Source organism: Trachemys scripta, chromosome 2, assembly GCF_013100865.1.
Source record: "Trachemys scripta elegans isolate TJP31775 chromosome 2, CAS_Tse_1.0, whole genome shotgun sequence".
NCBI lineage: Eukaryota > Metazoa > Chordata > Testudines > Emydidae > Trachemys > Trachemys scripta.
The window spans coordinates 151719005-151732444 of record NC_048299.1 but is presented as its reverse complement, the minus strand read 5'-3'; the positions used below and the strand labels follow the sequence as shown (position 1 = coordinate 151732444).

The following is a 13440-nucleotide window of genomic DNA, read 5'->3' as shown; positions in this document are numbered from 1 at the left end:
GAACCAGGGCCATGGCTTTCAAGGCATGTTTTGGAGACCAGCAGAACCTGCCGTCCCCTGCGGCATGAGGGTTTCTCTAGAGATGGGTGTATGATTTACAAAGACATGTACGTTATGGTTCTGAGCAAAACCTCACGCTGGCCATAAAGCTGCTGGAACATTTGCTCCTGCACAGGGCTGCTCCCACCGCCAATAGCTTATTTCACGTGAAACGTGACAATCCAACCCCCTTTCAGGCCATGCTGCAAAGGGAGGCCTCTGGTTCCCTATACAAAAATGAGAGCAGCTTCCCAGCTGTGAAGCTAAAAGCTCTACAGCGTCCAGCAAACTTCAGGCTCCATCCAGGTCAGAGCAGATCCACCCAGGACCAAGAGGTGGAACTCCTGAGTTGTATTCCCAGCTCTGCCACTGACCAGCTGTGGGAATTTAAGCAAGTCACTTCCTTCTTTGTGCCTTAGTTTCCCCAACCATAACATGGGAATGTTATCAGCCTTCCTGGGGTATGAGGCTTGGCTGTACGGAAAGTACTTTGCATGGGAGGGCACCATGTTCTTAGCCCCGTCCCCAGAGCAGGGAGCAAAAGAAACAGGAATGCGCTGCTGCCTTCCAACCGAGCCCAGCAGGCCTGACTGACTCATTCTCCACATCACATTTGCAATGTCTAATAAACTTTGCGTTATGCTTCCAAACAGAGCCCTGCTTTAATCCCAGCAAGGAACAACATTCAACACTACAGAGAAACGGCCCTTTTATTTCCAAGCTCCAGCTGTAAACAAGCTGCCTTGGCCGGCTCTCTGCGTCCCGCATTGGGGACATGCGGTACCATGGAAGGGAAGAGCCCCGGACGCTGGAACTTCAACTTTAGGAGCTGCAGTCTGCCCAAAGGCCACTTCAGGTCAAGCCCTGAAAAGTCACCCCCCCCCCCCATCGTGGTGCTGCGTGCCCCCCTTAGCTGGATGTAGTGAGGGGGTTCCACTCACCCTTCCATAACCGTGCAGGGGAAATGGGTCTGCGGGTGGCAGCGGCTGGGTAGGACATGCCCTGCGGGGAAGCCATGCATCATCCTCGGGATGGCTGCATGGGGACAGCCAATGGATGTAACGGGGTGGAGCGTGTCCCATGCCCAGGGAGAGGTCTCTGAATCCAAGCTTCAATGGGACCTTGTGGGAGAAGAGCGAGAGGGCAATATTTAAGCATCAGCTCACCTGGCACCGTGACACCCTCTCCATCCATGGTAACGGTGTAGCCCAACAGGCTTTCGCAAGGGCTCACCTGGAATTATTATAGGGTTTGCTACTGACACCCATCACCCTAGTAAGTCAGGGAAAGAGGCCACTAATCAGGTCCCAGTAAATGAACCCAGGACTGGGAGCAGGACTCCTGGGTTCTATTCTAAGCTTTGCCACCAATTTGCTTTGTGGACTTAGGCCAGCCAGTCCCAGTTTCCCCATCAGCAAAGGGGGGACCAGATAAGCCTTAGAGTGGGGCTTAGCCAGAACTGCTTACCCGTGTCAGTAGCTGTGAATTGGAACAACAGATGATGAGCTGAGCCGCTGGAGGATTCTACTTCTCAAGTTGCTCTCCTCAATCTTCCACCACTGGAAGCTCTCACCGTTCAGCTCTGGTGGCGTCTCCTGGGTGCCCTGGCCACCCTGCGTAACCGTCAGCAGCACGTTGAAGCAAACGCCATCAGATTTCCCTGCATTCTTGCCTAGGTGCTGCAGCCCCAGGACCCCGTGGGCCCGGACAGTCACTTGGGGTAGCAGGCAGCATTCCTTCAGCAGCCTGCACGCTGCCGCCTGGATGCTGTTTTGGATTTTGCAGGGGGAGGTGGTGCGGGCAGACACCGGCAGGTGCGGGGACCCTACAGCACTCAGCAGCACCCACAAGTCACCGGCACCATTGGTGAACGTAGCCAGGAGCCTCTGGCAGATCAAGGCACAGGGCATCTCCTCCGGCAAGGTCATTGGGTGGGACGGGCTGTCTCGATATCGCACAGCAAGGTCCATAAGGGGCAGGATGTCCCGGGCTCGCAGAGGAAGGGCAGGAGATTCTCTGTCCCACCACCTGGCTTGGAGGGATTCAGCATCTGCATCCTGGGGCGCCTTCAAGGTCCCGCCTAGGCAGAAAAAAGTGTGTCTGTGTTGCAATGGGCTGAGTCCCTTGCACTCAGAGCGGCTTGGGCAGCAGAGCTTGGGGCACGGAAGGGGTTGGCGAGGATGTTACATTTCTACAGATCACTGGGTGCTAGAGGAGGGGGAGGGAGGAATCAAGTAGTTAAGGAGGCAGCTGGGGCTCTTTTCCAGGGGAGGAATGAGGATTTGGGGGTATAAAACATCCTTGGTTTTCCCTTCATCATCCCTACAATAGGCAGTAGCACCATGGGCAGAGCTGGGAAACATGGACACCTCCCCTTCTACAGCTAACACGGCTGGGAGTGCTTGTGAAAGGATGGAGTGGATGCACAGGCTAGGGGCAAGGACCCTGTTGTGCACGCTACCACCACAGCTCTGCCCGTGCAGCCACATGAGCTGCAGCTCCCCAAACACAGCACGCTTCTGACCTGCAGCCCCCCCTGCTCAGTTCTAACCCCTCCTGCACCAAAAGCAGTTTGGGCTCAGTGAGAAGTTATGGTGCAAGCCCAGCACAAGATGCCGGGGTGCAGTAGGAAGAGCAGGTCCTCTGGGCACCTTCCCTTTTCTTTCTGCTCAGAACTGGAGCCAGCGAGCTGGACAAGCCCCACACAAACACTCCTCCTTTGGCTAGCTGTGGGGGGAAAACCCAGGAGGCTTCTTTGCCTCTTGCCCCATGCCCAGGGCTGAGCTTGCTGCCTGCAGTGTCCCCTGCAATCCCCACACATTTTAGTCCCCAAGTCCCACTGGGCGGGAAGTAGGAGTAAGGGGGAAGCACCAGTTGGCCGAGCAAGGAAGACAAAGCGAATCCAGATGGGGCCTCTCTCTTCCACTGCCAGCAGAGTGAGGGGCTCGCACTCCAGCCCTGTCTCCTCCTTCACCTCCCTCTTCATGGCCTCCAGGATGGTCTCGTTGGGCTCCATCCTCCCGGCAGGCAGGTACCACGTTCCATAGCACTCGTGCTTGGCCTCCTGCATCATCAGCACCTCGTTCTGGGAGAGGGGGGAAAAAAATCCCAGGTCACACAACATGGAGCCATCCCAATGGGCAGGGACCAGCCCCATTCGGATCACCCCGCTGCATGGGGGCCACAAAATCACAGCTACAACAAAACGTAGGGCCTCCACAAGACTCTTCCCTACAGGCCAATTCTTCAGTCCAGTTTTCAGTGTCCCAAGAGATATGGGTCCTACCAATTTCCATGGGAACCTAAGAGGTGTCCGCCCTAAAGTGAGATCAGTTAGGAACCACCGAATTCATCCACACCATTCACTACTGTGTATTTAAAATGGCCCAGGCAATATGACTGCTACCCCTTCCTTCGGAATAATACTCCACAGCCAGAGAGATCCCACCATCCAGCTTTTTCTGCTCTTCAGCCTACCCTTTTCTGTGCTCAAAAGGACATTGGCCAACCCAGCCCTTAGGCTTTGGAAAAAGAAGATAAACCCAACTAAAAAATTCCTTCATTTTTTTTAAATGACAACGAAAAGCGCTTTTAAACACACAGATACTTTCCCCTACAGAAAATCTGCCACCTAACCCTTTGGACTAAGTCATGACAACTAGAATGGCTAGAAATGGAGTCCATTGTTTGCATAGCACCAATGGTATGCACTTCAGGGCCTTAGAAGCAGGGAAGAGGACATTAGGTTTTGCCAGTAAATCTCCCTAGTGGAGATGCAGATTATACCGGCAAAAGTGTTTTTGCTGGTATAGTTTATGCTTTTGCTGTCAGCAAAAGAAGCTCTACTGGCAAAAGTACTTTTTTTTGCCAGTATAACTGCATTTACACTAGGGCTTTTGCCAGCAGAGAAATGCTGCAAAAAACCAAGGTGAATAGAAATTGATTAGAAAAATAAAATAAAAATCATAAGTTTTATTTAAATGAGATTTTAATTTAAATACATTAAATTTTAAATTAGGTTTATAATTAAAAAGAAAAATTTGAAATGATGATAGCCTCTGATAAAGGCCTAATCTTACAATGCTCTACTACAATCATTTAAATTAAATTACAAACTGTATTAGGTATTACATGTTTGCTGCCATGATTTAAAATAAAGTCAAACCACTGAAACAGTGGAAGTCACTGGCTAAGTACCTGCAACCAGAGTTTGCTGAAGTGCTAACCCAGCTTTTGATAGCCTTTTGCAGTGTAGTCTTATTTTATCTAAAGTAAATCATTGACTACAGCAGGTACAGAAAGAATATTTACTTCATTTAAATTAGTTCAGTTCAAAGCTACGAAACCAACCAGGAGTGGTAGAAGTATGAAAACTTGTCTTCCCCCTTCTAATCTACAAATAAAAACTAGGCGTAAAGATGAGCGCTACAAGTTCTAAAGTTTTGAAGGACATGGGACCAGAACAAAATTACTTCAGTTTACTAACAGCTATTTCCTTTGTTTCATAAACCAGTTGGTTTGAAATACAAAACATGTTTTGATAAACTTTTTTTCCTGTTCCCGTTCCCAACTCATTTAAGGAAATTTTATTTAACTAACAAAAAAACAAATTATAAAATGCTTTTTTGTGCATTTTTACTTGAATTCCAATTTCCATCCAAATAGAGCTTGACACAAATCACAAGTAACAAAATTAAATCATCTAGGACAGTGTTTCTCAACCTTTTTGATGCCAGGGACCGGCTTGCTGCCTCTCTAAACTGTGTCAGGGAGATCTCAGGGACCGGCGCCAGTTCATGGACCAGTTGTTGAGAAATACTTTCTAGTACAGTAGAACATCAGAGTTATGAACTGACTGGTCAAGTTCACACCTCATTTGGAACTTGAAGTACGCAATCAGCAGCAGAAGGGTTAAAAAAAGGCCAATACAGTACAGTATGGTGTTAAATGTAAATTACTAAAAAAATAAAGAGAAATTTTAAAAAAGGATTTGACAAAGTAAATGAAACAAGCACAGAAACAGTTTCCTTAAATTAAGATGGTTAAAAGCAGCTTTTTTTTCCTTCAGCATAGTAAAGTTTCAAAGCTGTATTAAGTCAATGTTCAGTTGTAAACTTTTGAAAGAACAAACGTAACTGTTTGTTCAGAGTTACAAACATTTCCATTCCCGAGGTGTTTGTAACTTGGAGGTTCTACTGTATAAGATACACCTCATCATTCACCATTTTCTAAATACAAAATATTTAAAAACTAATAATTTAAATAAATGTATATTAATCTATAAAACTGTTTAAATATGTTATTCTCCTGGTTAGCAAGAAGAAGCAAGTTTACTTAAATATTGCATTTAGTTGCAAATCAGCGTTTTCATCATTACCAACCAATGAGAATCATCCTTTTGTTAGGAAAGTAACTAAAACATACATATGCAAAACCACATTAAAATCTATCCTTTAAATCGAGGTTTCCTGCTGACTGATTTAAATCAATCCACCCTGGCAAAAAAAATATTACACCTCTAGCTGATGTTGCTATGCCAGCAAGTTTCTAGTGTAGCCCTACTTTGGTTGTTAAAGGAGGTTTGTTTTAATAAGCTAACTGTGTTATTAGTAACACATGTAAGGAAGCTGGGTCTCATTCCACAGTCTGCTACTGACCCACTGTGACGTTGGGCAAGTCACCTCTTGTCTCTGCGTGACTCAGTTTCCCCCAAAGGTAACATGGAGAAAATAGCAAAGAGTCCTGTGGCACCTTATAGACTAACAGACATATTATTTATTTATTTATTGGAGCATGAGCTTGCATCCGACGAAGTGGGTATTCACGCACAAAAGCTCATGCTCCAATACATCTGTTAGTCTATAAGGTGCCACAGGACTCTTTGCTGCTTTTACAGATCCAGACTAACACGGCTACCCCTCTGATACATGGAGAAAATATGTTCCCCCACCTTTGTAAAAGTGCTTTGAAGCAAAGCTGTTAAGAGGGTCATACAAGTGCTAATTAGTTTTAAAACACAGGTCAAGATTTTAAAGAGTGGCCAGTCATTCTGGGGACCCAAACTAAGATGGCTTGAAGGAGCCTGATGTTCAGAGGGTGAGTGCTCAACGCTTTCTGGATTGTGGATGCTCACCCTGCAGTGACTGGATGCCACGGTGATGGGCATCATAGGAAACCCCCAGCCAGTGCTACAGGGGACCCCTCACCTGGTCATTGAGCAGGACAGCCAAGACGATGTAGCAGGCGGTCTTCCGCACTCTGACAGGGTGCGCAGGCACAGGGGCAGAGTCGTACCTCTCCTGCACCTCCCAACCTCTCCCGCTCAGCATGGCATCCAGCTCCTCTGCCAGAGCGCCACAGGCCATGACTGCAACACACCAAACCCCACAACGGGTCAGCAGCACAAGGCGCAGCAACAGGAGGGCACCAGAGGGTTGTGGTGGCACGGGAGCATGGTGACCTGAGAGCCCCAGAAAGGGGGGCTGGGGGACCAGAGGGATACAGATAGCAGGATGCAGGAGTGGGGGGCAGTGACATGGGGGCTCCAGAAAGGCAGGTCTCTTCCCACACTCAAATAGTCAAGTGCTCCTCCCCAGGCCCAGAGAAGGTGGGTTACTGGGGGAGGGCAGCAGTGAGGTTAAAATGCAAACTCTCCAGCACACGGGAGGTAGCTGGGATGGGTGGTGATAGTGGATGGTTTGCTCCCAAAATATCCCCAACCTTCTGCACTGACACTTCTCTTTGGGGAGAGCATGAAAAAGGGGGAGCCCCTGAGAGCAGGGGAGGCGGATCAAAGTGTGGCATGGGGGAGGAGGACACCCTGAGAACTGGGAAGCTGGGACCTGGGGGGCAGAGAGAGGGGCTCCATGGGGGCTGGGTGGGCATTGGGGGGGGGGCAGGGCCGGGGGGCCAGGGGGAGAACCCCCCTGAGAGGTGGGTAGGACGGGGGGGCAGAGGGAGGGGCCCCCGGGAGCTGAGCGGGTACGGGGGGGGGCTAGGACCTGGGGACAGAGGGAGGGGCCTCCGGGAGCTGCGGGGGCGGGGTTCAGGACCCCTGAACCTTACTCCTTTTCCTCCGGCAGTTTCAGCTCCCACCCCGGAAGAGGCTGGCAGCTTTCAGCTCCCATTGGCCAGCCGAGATACCATGCTCACGTTCCATTGGGCGGAATCGCTTTCATTCAGGCTGCCCACGGCCGGGAGGAGGAGCTATTCCTTAAAGGGGCCGCGTGCCCGAAAGAGTTGCAGTATTCCAGGGGCCTCTGTAGGGATGCGTGGGCCCCCTGGCTCCCCTGCCCCCGGGGCGCATGGTCACCCCGACACCCCAGTGACCCTGGGCCCCCTCCATGGGGAGGTGGTAATGGGGCGGTGCCTGCTGCTCCTGGGGCATTGGCAGGGGTGCAGGGCAGTGCCAGCTGCGCCTGGGGCATTGCTCCATGGGGTGGGGGTAGCCAGGTTACAGGGGGTAGCGTCAGCCTCAGGCAGGGTCTGCAGGAGCATCAATCACTTCACACTCAAATCCAAGAGCTCTTCCTCGCCCTTCTAGACCTGCCCTCCTTTTCCTGGGGCTCCCCAGCTGGGGTTCTTGGGGGGTGGGAGTGGGTCTGAAAACCCATGGGCTCCCCCTGGCCCACCACCGTGTCCCCCTTACTGTAGCCATCACACCAGGGACAGCATTGGCATCACTCCCCCCAGAAAGTGGGAGAACCAGGGACTAGCAGCATCCCCCAAACCCTCACGCCTGCCATCTCACAACAGCCAGGCCAGAGCTTCCTTGGTGAAGTCAAGGAGCTCAGAGGTAGGGAAAGGGCAGCAGCACCCTGTTTTCCTGCTTAGGCCCCTGCCACTGACATCTGTACTCGATAAAGGGCAGGTGGGAGTATCAGCACTGCCTAGCCCACAACAAGGTCAGCCTCCCCCAAATCCCCCACTCTATCCCCCCATAAATCAACACACCCAATCATGTCTTGCCAACAGTTTATTGAGGACTCTTCCTTTTAACACTGATGTAGGGACTCCAGATGAAATGCACTCTGCCTCCCCTGCATCCAACCAGCCACACAGCCCAGGGCTGCCCTCACCCCATACGTTCACACACTGCCTGGCTTGGCAGGGGCACGCACCTGCCTTACACCCAGAACCAAGGGACACCGGTGAGCGGGAATCCCAGCCCAAAGAGAAAGAATGAGGATGGTTTTGTTCTGGGAAGGAAAGGGGGAGCAGGAAAGGGAGGGACACAAGGCAGGAAGACCAAGGTGAGTGAGAAGGAGAGATGGGGAGGGGGGAGGAAAGAGATGGAGAGAAAGCGTGGGGTAGGGGAGAGGCATGCAGCCAGTGCTGAGTGCACCAGGGACAGAGATTAGGAGGGAGATGGGGTATGCAGGCCGTGCTGGGGATAGAACAGCAGCTGTGTATGTTTTCCAGAAGCACAGTGGCCTTGGAATGTGTGCGAGGCCCCCCACCAAGGCAGTTTACTCATCTCAAGCATGGGGGTTGCGGGGAAGAGACGACCAGTCTAGGAGTTAGGACACCAGGGTCCTGTTCCCATCTCTGTCAGGGACTTGCTGTGAGAGCTAGAAGACAGCAGTACTCAGCTACCTCCTCAGAGGGGCTGGGTGGCTGAGCCCACTGCCTGTAAGGTCCTTGAGTTCCTGGGACGAGAAGGGACATGCGAGGCGTGTCTGATTCCCAGAGTGGCGCTTGCTCTGATGAGACTGACCGCAGGGGAGGACAAAGCCTGCTTTGACTGTGAACTCCTTGGGGCAGGGACTGGCTTTTTGGTCTGTTTGGGCAGCACATAGCCCAGTGGGGTCCTGATCCACGACGGGGGCTCCTAGGCACTACGGTAATACGAACAAGAATGAGTGGGAACTGGCCTGAGCCCCACCAAACTCATTTCACTGACTAGCTGCAGGATGGGAAGGGCTTCCATGCAGGGCTGGTTTTGAAGTATCCACCTAGTGGAAGTTCCCTCTGCCACCATCAGTCCCTGAAACGCCCCCCACTCCGCTTCCTTCGCCTCCAACGCCTGGAGCCAGGGGCGGCGTTTCTGAGGCTTTTTGCTCGCCTCACTCATAGGGTGTCTGTCTCCTGGAAAAAGGGAAATCCCAGCTAGCAGGCGGAATCAAGCCCTGGCCTCCCACTCCAGAGTCGCAAGCGGCTGGAGATGCCTGTGGAAAGTGTGTGTGGGGGGGTGAGGCCCAGTCAAGCGTAGAAGCACGGCAGCGTTCACCTGGCCAGCAGCCAACAGGAGCATCTGGTCTAAACTTACCCAAGCGCCTCACTTGACAGCATCTAATTCACAGCAGCCTGAAATGACCGGCTCTTAATCTGATAGGATTGGCTGCTTTATCCCTCCCTGACCCCAGCTGACCCTGCCATTGCAGGCTAAGCTCTCAGCTCTTCCACATCTGCAGGGCGGAGCAGGGGCCCGGGAGGATGGCGTTTATTTTAGCTGGCAGGCTGCTGACGAGACGCAGCGCCTGCCTTGCTGGAGGATTCTAGTGCTGGAAGGAGCCCCGCGTCTGGAGTGGCCTGGAGGAACTGTCCTAAAAAGGAAACAGGAGAGGGAGACGGGATTCCCCCTTCCTCCCTGAGCTCCCAAAGGGCAGCGAGTCATCCAGCCAGGCTAGTGCTGCTTCTTGACAGAAGGGAAACAAGAAGAACATTGACAGGGCAGCCAGGGGAGGCTACGTACAGGGCTGTTGACTGTCGGGAGCAACAGACATGGAAATCTGACACTTCCCCTTGCCAGCCCTTCCTGCCCCAGGATCTCAAAGTGCTTTAGGAACATCAGTGTGATCAAGTCCCCTGGGAGGTCGCTCAGCATTATTGACACCATCAGGTCAGGGAGAGATGGGAACAGGACACAGGTCTTCGGACTCCCAGCCCCTGCTCTGACCACTACACTGCACTCATCCCAAGAGGCAGAAATAGAACCTTGGAGCCCTGACTCCCAGGCAGTCTCCCCTGCTCTAACCACTAGACACCACTCCCCTCTCACGGCTGGGAATAGAGCCCTGACAGCCAAGCCCATTGCTTTATCGATATTACACCATTTCTTCCCAGGGTAGCCGCACGGAGAGCCCCTTGCCATGGGAACTGGACCCTCAAAGGACCTGGCACTTTTGGGGAGAGAACTGCCCCACTGGCACTCTTTAGAGCATTGCTGCTGATACCGCACACTGAATGCCATAATCCCAATGGACATCCCTAGGGAGATCATGACCAGCGTGGTGACATCATCAGGGTGAACCTTCTGTGTGATGACATCACAACAAGCCCTGAGCCCGAGGGCTCAGAATGAAACCTGGCACAACGTCATCAAAGGAAGCACAAATCCGAAGTCACTACACACAGTGACAGCAGCAGAATAAATTCCTGGTGTGAGGCCAGCAGAACAAGCCAAGGCCATGATGCACCAAATATGGCCAGCCAGTGCAGTGTTACAACTCGGATAAGCCTCTGTTATGACCTCATCACAAGATGCAACAAACAGGATGCCCGTCACCACCAGCACCTCCAGTGATGTCACTATGGAGCATCACCATGGGCACCCCACCCAATGCCAACAGGCAGGAGGGCAGCAGAGCTTGCAAGGAAACGTGCCACTCACCTGCTGCGTATGAGAACGGCCCCTGGCTGCCCGTGCGGAGTCTCCCATTCACATTAACGGCACCACAGCCCTGCACTGAGAGCACAGTACCTCTCCGTATCCCAGAACGCCCCCACCTTGCTCAGGCCAGGCGTGGCTGCACTGCTGGAGTCCCCTGGCAGTGAGTTACATGCAGCTTCCCCGCCATTGTGTATTGGGGAGGGGGTTTCTAAGCCAGCCATTTCCTTCCCACTCCTGCACCGGCAGAGCAGCTTCTGGCTTGCCACACACTTTGGAAAGAGTTAAGCAGCAGCCCGGGCCCTAAGGTTTAATTACAGAGGGAACTGCTAAACCAGAGAGGCTTTTAATCCCTTGGCCTCCTCCCTGTGCACACTGCCAACTGGTGTAGCAGAGAACAGATGGGAACAGGGCCTCTGGCAATTCGCAGGCGCTGGGGGAGGAGAGAGACTCCACTCCTTTGCACAAGCTGGGGCCGCCCTTGTGCTGCCTGGGACCACGTCAGAGGGAGAAACCGAGGCAGAGCCTGATAGTGCAGCAGCAGACTCCCACCCTCCCGGTGCAGAAAGAGCAGAGAGCTGATGTGACCACCCCCAAAGTAGGGTTGCCAACATGGTATTTCAAAAATAAGGGACAGTTTTCTTAGTACCCCCGCCTCCTGATATTATCATTATTAATAATAATCAGCAGTACTAACCTACACTTGCCAGGGGGATTTCTTGCTGCTCTTTGCAGCACTCAGCAACTTCCAACTTGTTGCCCAGAGATGACAAAATAAGGGATGTCCCTTGTAATAAGGGACCGTTGGCAACCCTACGCCCAAGCCACAACCTCCTGTGTGCTCCAGGCCTCCCCGCATTGGTCCCCAGGGCTCTAGGGAGATGCTTGCTCTCCTTCGGAGGTGACCTCACAAGTGCATGAGCCACTTCCGCCTGCCTTTGTTACTCCTGCTGGGAGGGAGCGCCAGCCCGGCAGGATGGGCTCTTACAACTACTGCATGATCTCGCCGCACTTCGCTCGCTCAGCCAACGTGCACAGCAATGAAAGCATGGCCTGGAGAGACGCAGGCAGACAGGAGATTGGAATAAACCAGAGGGCCTGTTTGATGCACCGATTAAGATGGTATCTGCTGCCGGGAGAGGAGGACAGCAAGGGCAAGAGAAAGGGGATTTGGGGAGCAGCAGACTGTCTGCTTTCCTCACCCCAGCTGGTTGGTGGGACCTGCCCTCCCACTCCATTCCCCGGTTAGGGAGACAGGTCATACCAGCCTGCTTCCAGGGGCTGGGGAGAGAGAACAAAGGGGTCCAGCTGGGAGAGTGGGGGGTTGGCCAATATTGTCACTAGACAAACACCTCAGAAATGCCCCCCCTCTCACACATACCACTGCCACCCCCTAACCAGGCCCCTGTAGGGTCCAAGGGGACTCACTGGGTTGGGCCCCTCAGTGATCCGGATTCTCAGTCCACAGGGAACCAGCAGTGGCCACAGGGGAGAGATGGACACGGAGGTGGGGAAAGCAGGGAAGGCCAGGTGGAGATCTGGGTCTCAAACCAGTGCAATGGCCTTGTTGGCTGATGGGTCTTGGGGTGAGAGGCTCCAGGGGCCTTGGTTAGCTCCCCTTGGCCCCCAGCCCTGCCCCAAGCCCTGAAACACCTGCGAAGGGGAGTGCGTGAGAATTAAACGGACATCGATTCTGCATGCGACGTCGGTCGTGTCTCCTCAAAGACTCGTCTCAGACGTTTATTTCCATGGCTCCCCCACCCCTAGGCCCATCAGCCCTCGCCTCCAGCTTGAGAGGATCTGCAGGGACGGAGACCTGGCCAAGGTCCCTCCCGCAGACCACGCTGCCCCTGGGAGCGAGCACCATGGCGTGACATCGCCGAAGTAAGCACCAAGCATGACATCGTCAGGGCGAGCGGCGGGAAGACGCCTTCGGAACGAGCACTGGGTGTGACATCGTGTGGGCATGGCGGGGCTCTGCAGGGTAGGTGGGGCTGGCACAGCCGGCAGCAGCATATCGGATAAGTGCTCAGTGCAGAACGGTTGCAATAGAAACCCAAGGAGTCCCGTGTGTTGCTGGAAGCTGGAATCCCATGCGATCCACTGGCTCCTGGCAGGGGCTGTATGGAACATGCTGGGGGTCACATCACTTGGGCGGATGGTCTCTCAGATGGTCCTACCTGTCCGCGTCACAGCTTCTGCCCTTCCCGGAGCAGGGGAGTGGCTGGGCATGAGCATGCTTTGGCCCCATTTTGTCCAGCATTCATCTTCCTCGTCACAGGCCCTGTGCTCTGGTCACTTCAGCCTGACAACCCTGGCCTGTCATAGTCAGTGCCAAAGAGCCACTCCCCATCCAGACAGGCGGATGTGGGGCTCCCCAGGAATCCTGCGCTGCTGCCCCCTTTGTTTCAATTCTGCCTCCTGGAGGCCCCGGTCTGAAGCCAGCCCTCCGTCTCCATGCTGCATGCCTGCCAGTGCCTTAAGTGTAGCCCTGCAGGGTCCCCACTGCCTCCCTCACAGCACCATACACCATGCTGTCCATCTGCAAGGGAAGGGAAAGAAGCAGGGTTCAGACACCGACTTAAAAGGTCATTAAGGCATCACCGTAACTCCGTACACCTCTATAGAGCATCTCAGCTCAAAGGACCCCACGGCACTTTGCATCAATGGGCTTGATTCTCCTCTCACTCACATATGTGTAAAGCAGGAAGAACTCCACTGAAATAATTGGAATAACGCCAGAGCCAAGCCAGCCTAAGGAAGACAAGATCAGGCCCTTTATACAGAGAAGC

General features: G+C 53.2%; 2 protein-coding genes across 12 annotated transcripts in view; both read right to left on the bottom strand.

Moving 5' to 3' along the window:
* Positions 1 to 723: 723 nt before the first annotated feature.
* Positions 724 to 7185, bottom strand: NUDT18 (nudix hydrolase 18). Its single transcript, XM_034761931.1, has 5 exons — positions 7105 to 7185; positions 6246 to 6406; positions 2911 to 3124; positions 1507 to 2119; positions 724 to 1160 (listed from the first exon to the last, which is right to left on the bottom strand). The coding sequence occupies exons 2-4, from the start codon at positions 6402 to 6404 to the stop codon at positions 1512 to 1514; spliced, it is 981 nt and encodes a 326-aa protein (XP_034617822.1). The 5' UTR covers positions 6405 to 6406; positions 7105 to 7185; the 3' UTR covers positions 724 to 1160; positions 1507 to 1511.
* Positions 7186 to 8008: 823 nt separating this feature from the next.
* Positions 8009 to 13440, bottom strand: part of HR (HR lysine demethylase and nuclear receptor corepressor) — a 56373-nt gene continuing 50941 nt past the window's right edge. For all 11 annotated transcript variants that reach the window (XM_034761905.1, XM_034761910.1, XM_034761911.1 and 8 more), the window contains one exon: positions 8009 to 13190. In XM_034761905.1, coding sequence (XP_034617796.1) covers positions 13128 to 13190 — 63 coding nt within the window. In that variant the 3' untranslated portion in view covers positions 8009 to 13127. The remainder of the gene's footprint in view (positions 13191 to 13440) is intronic.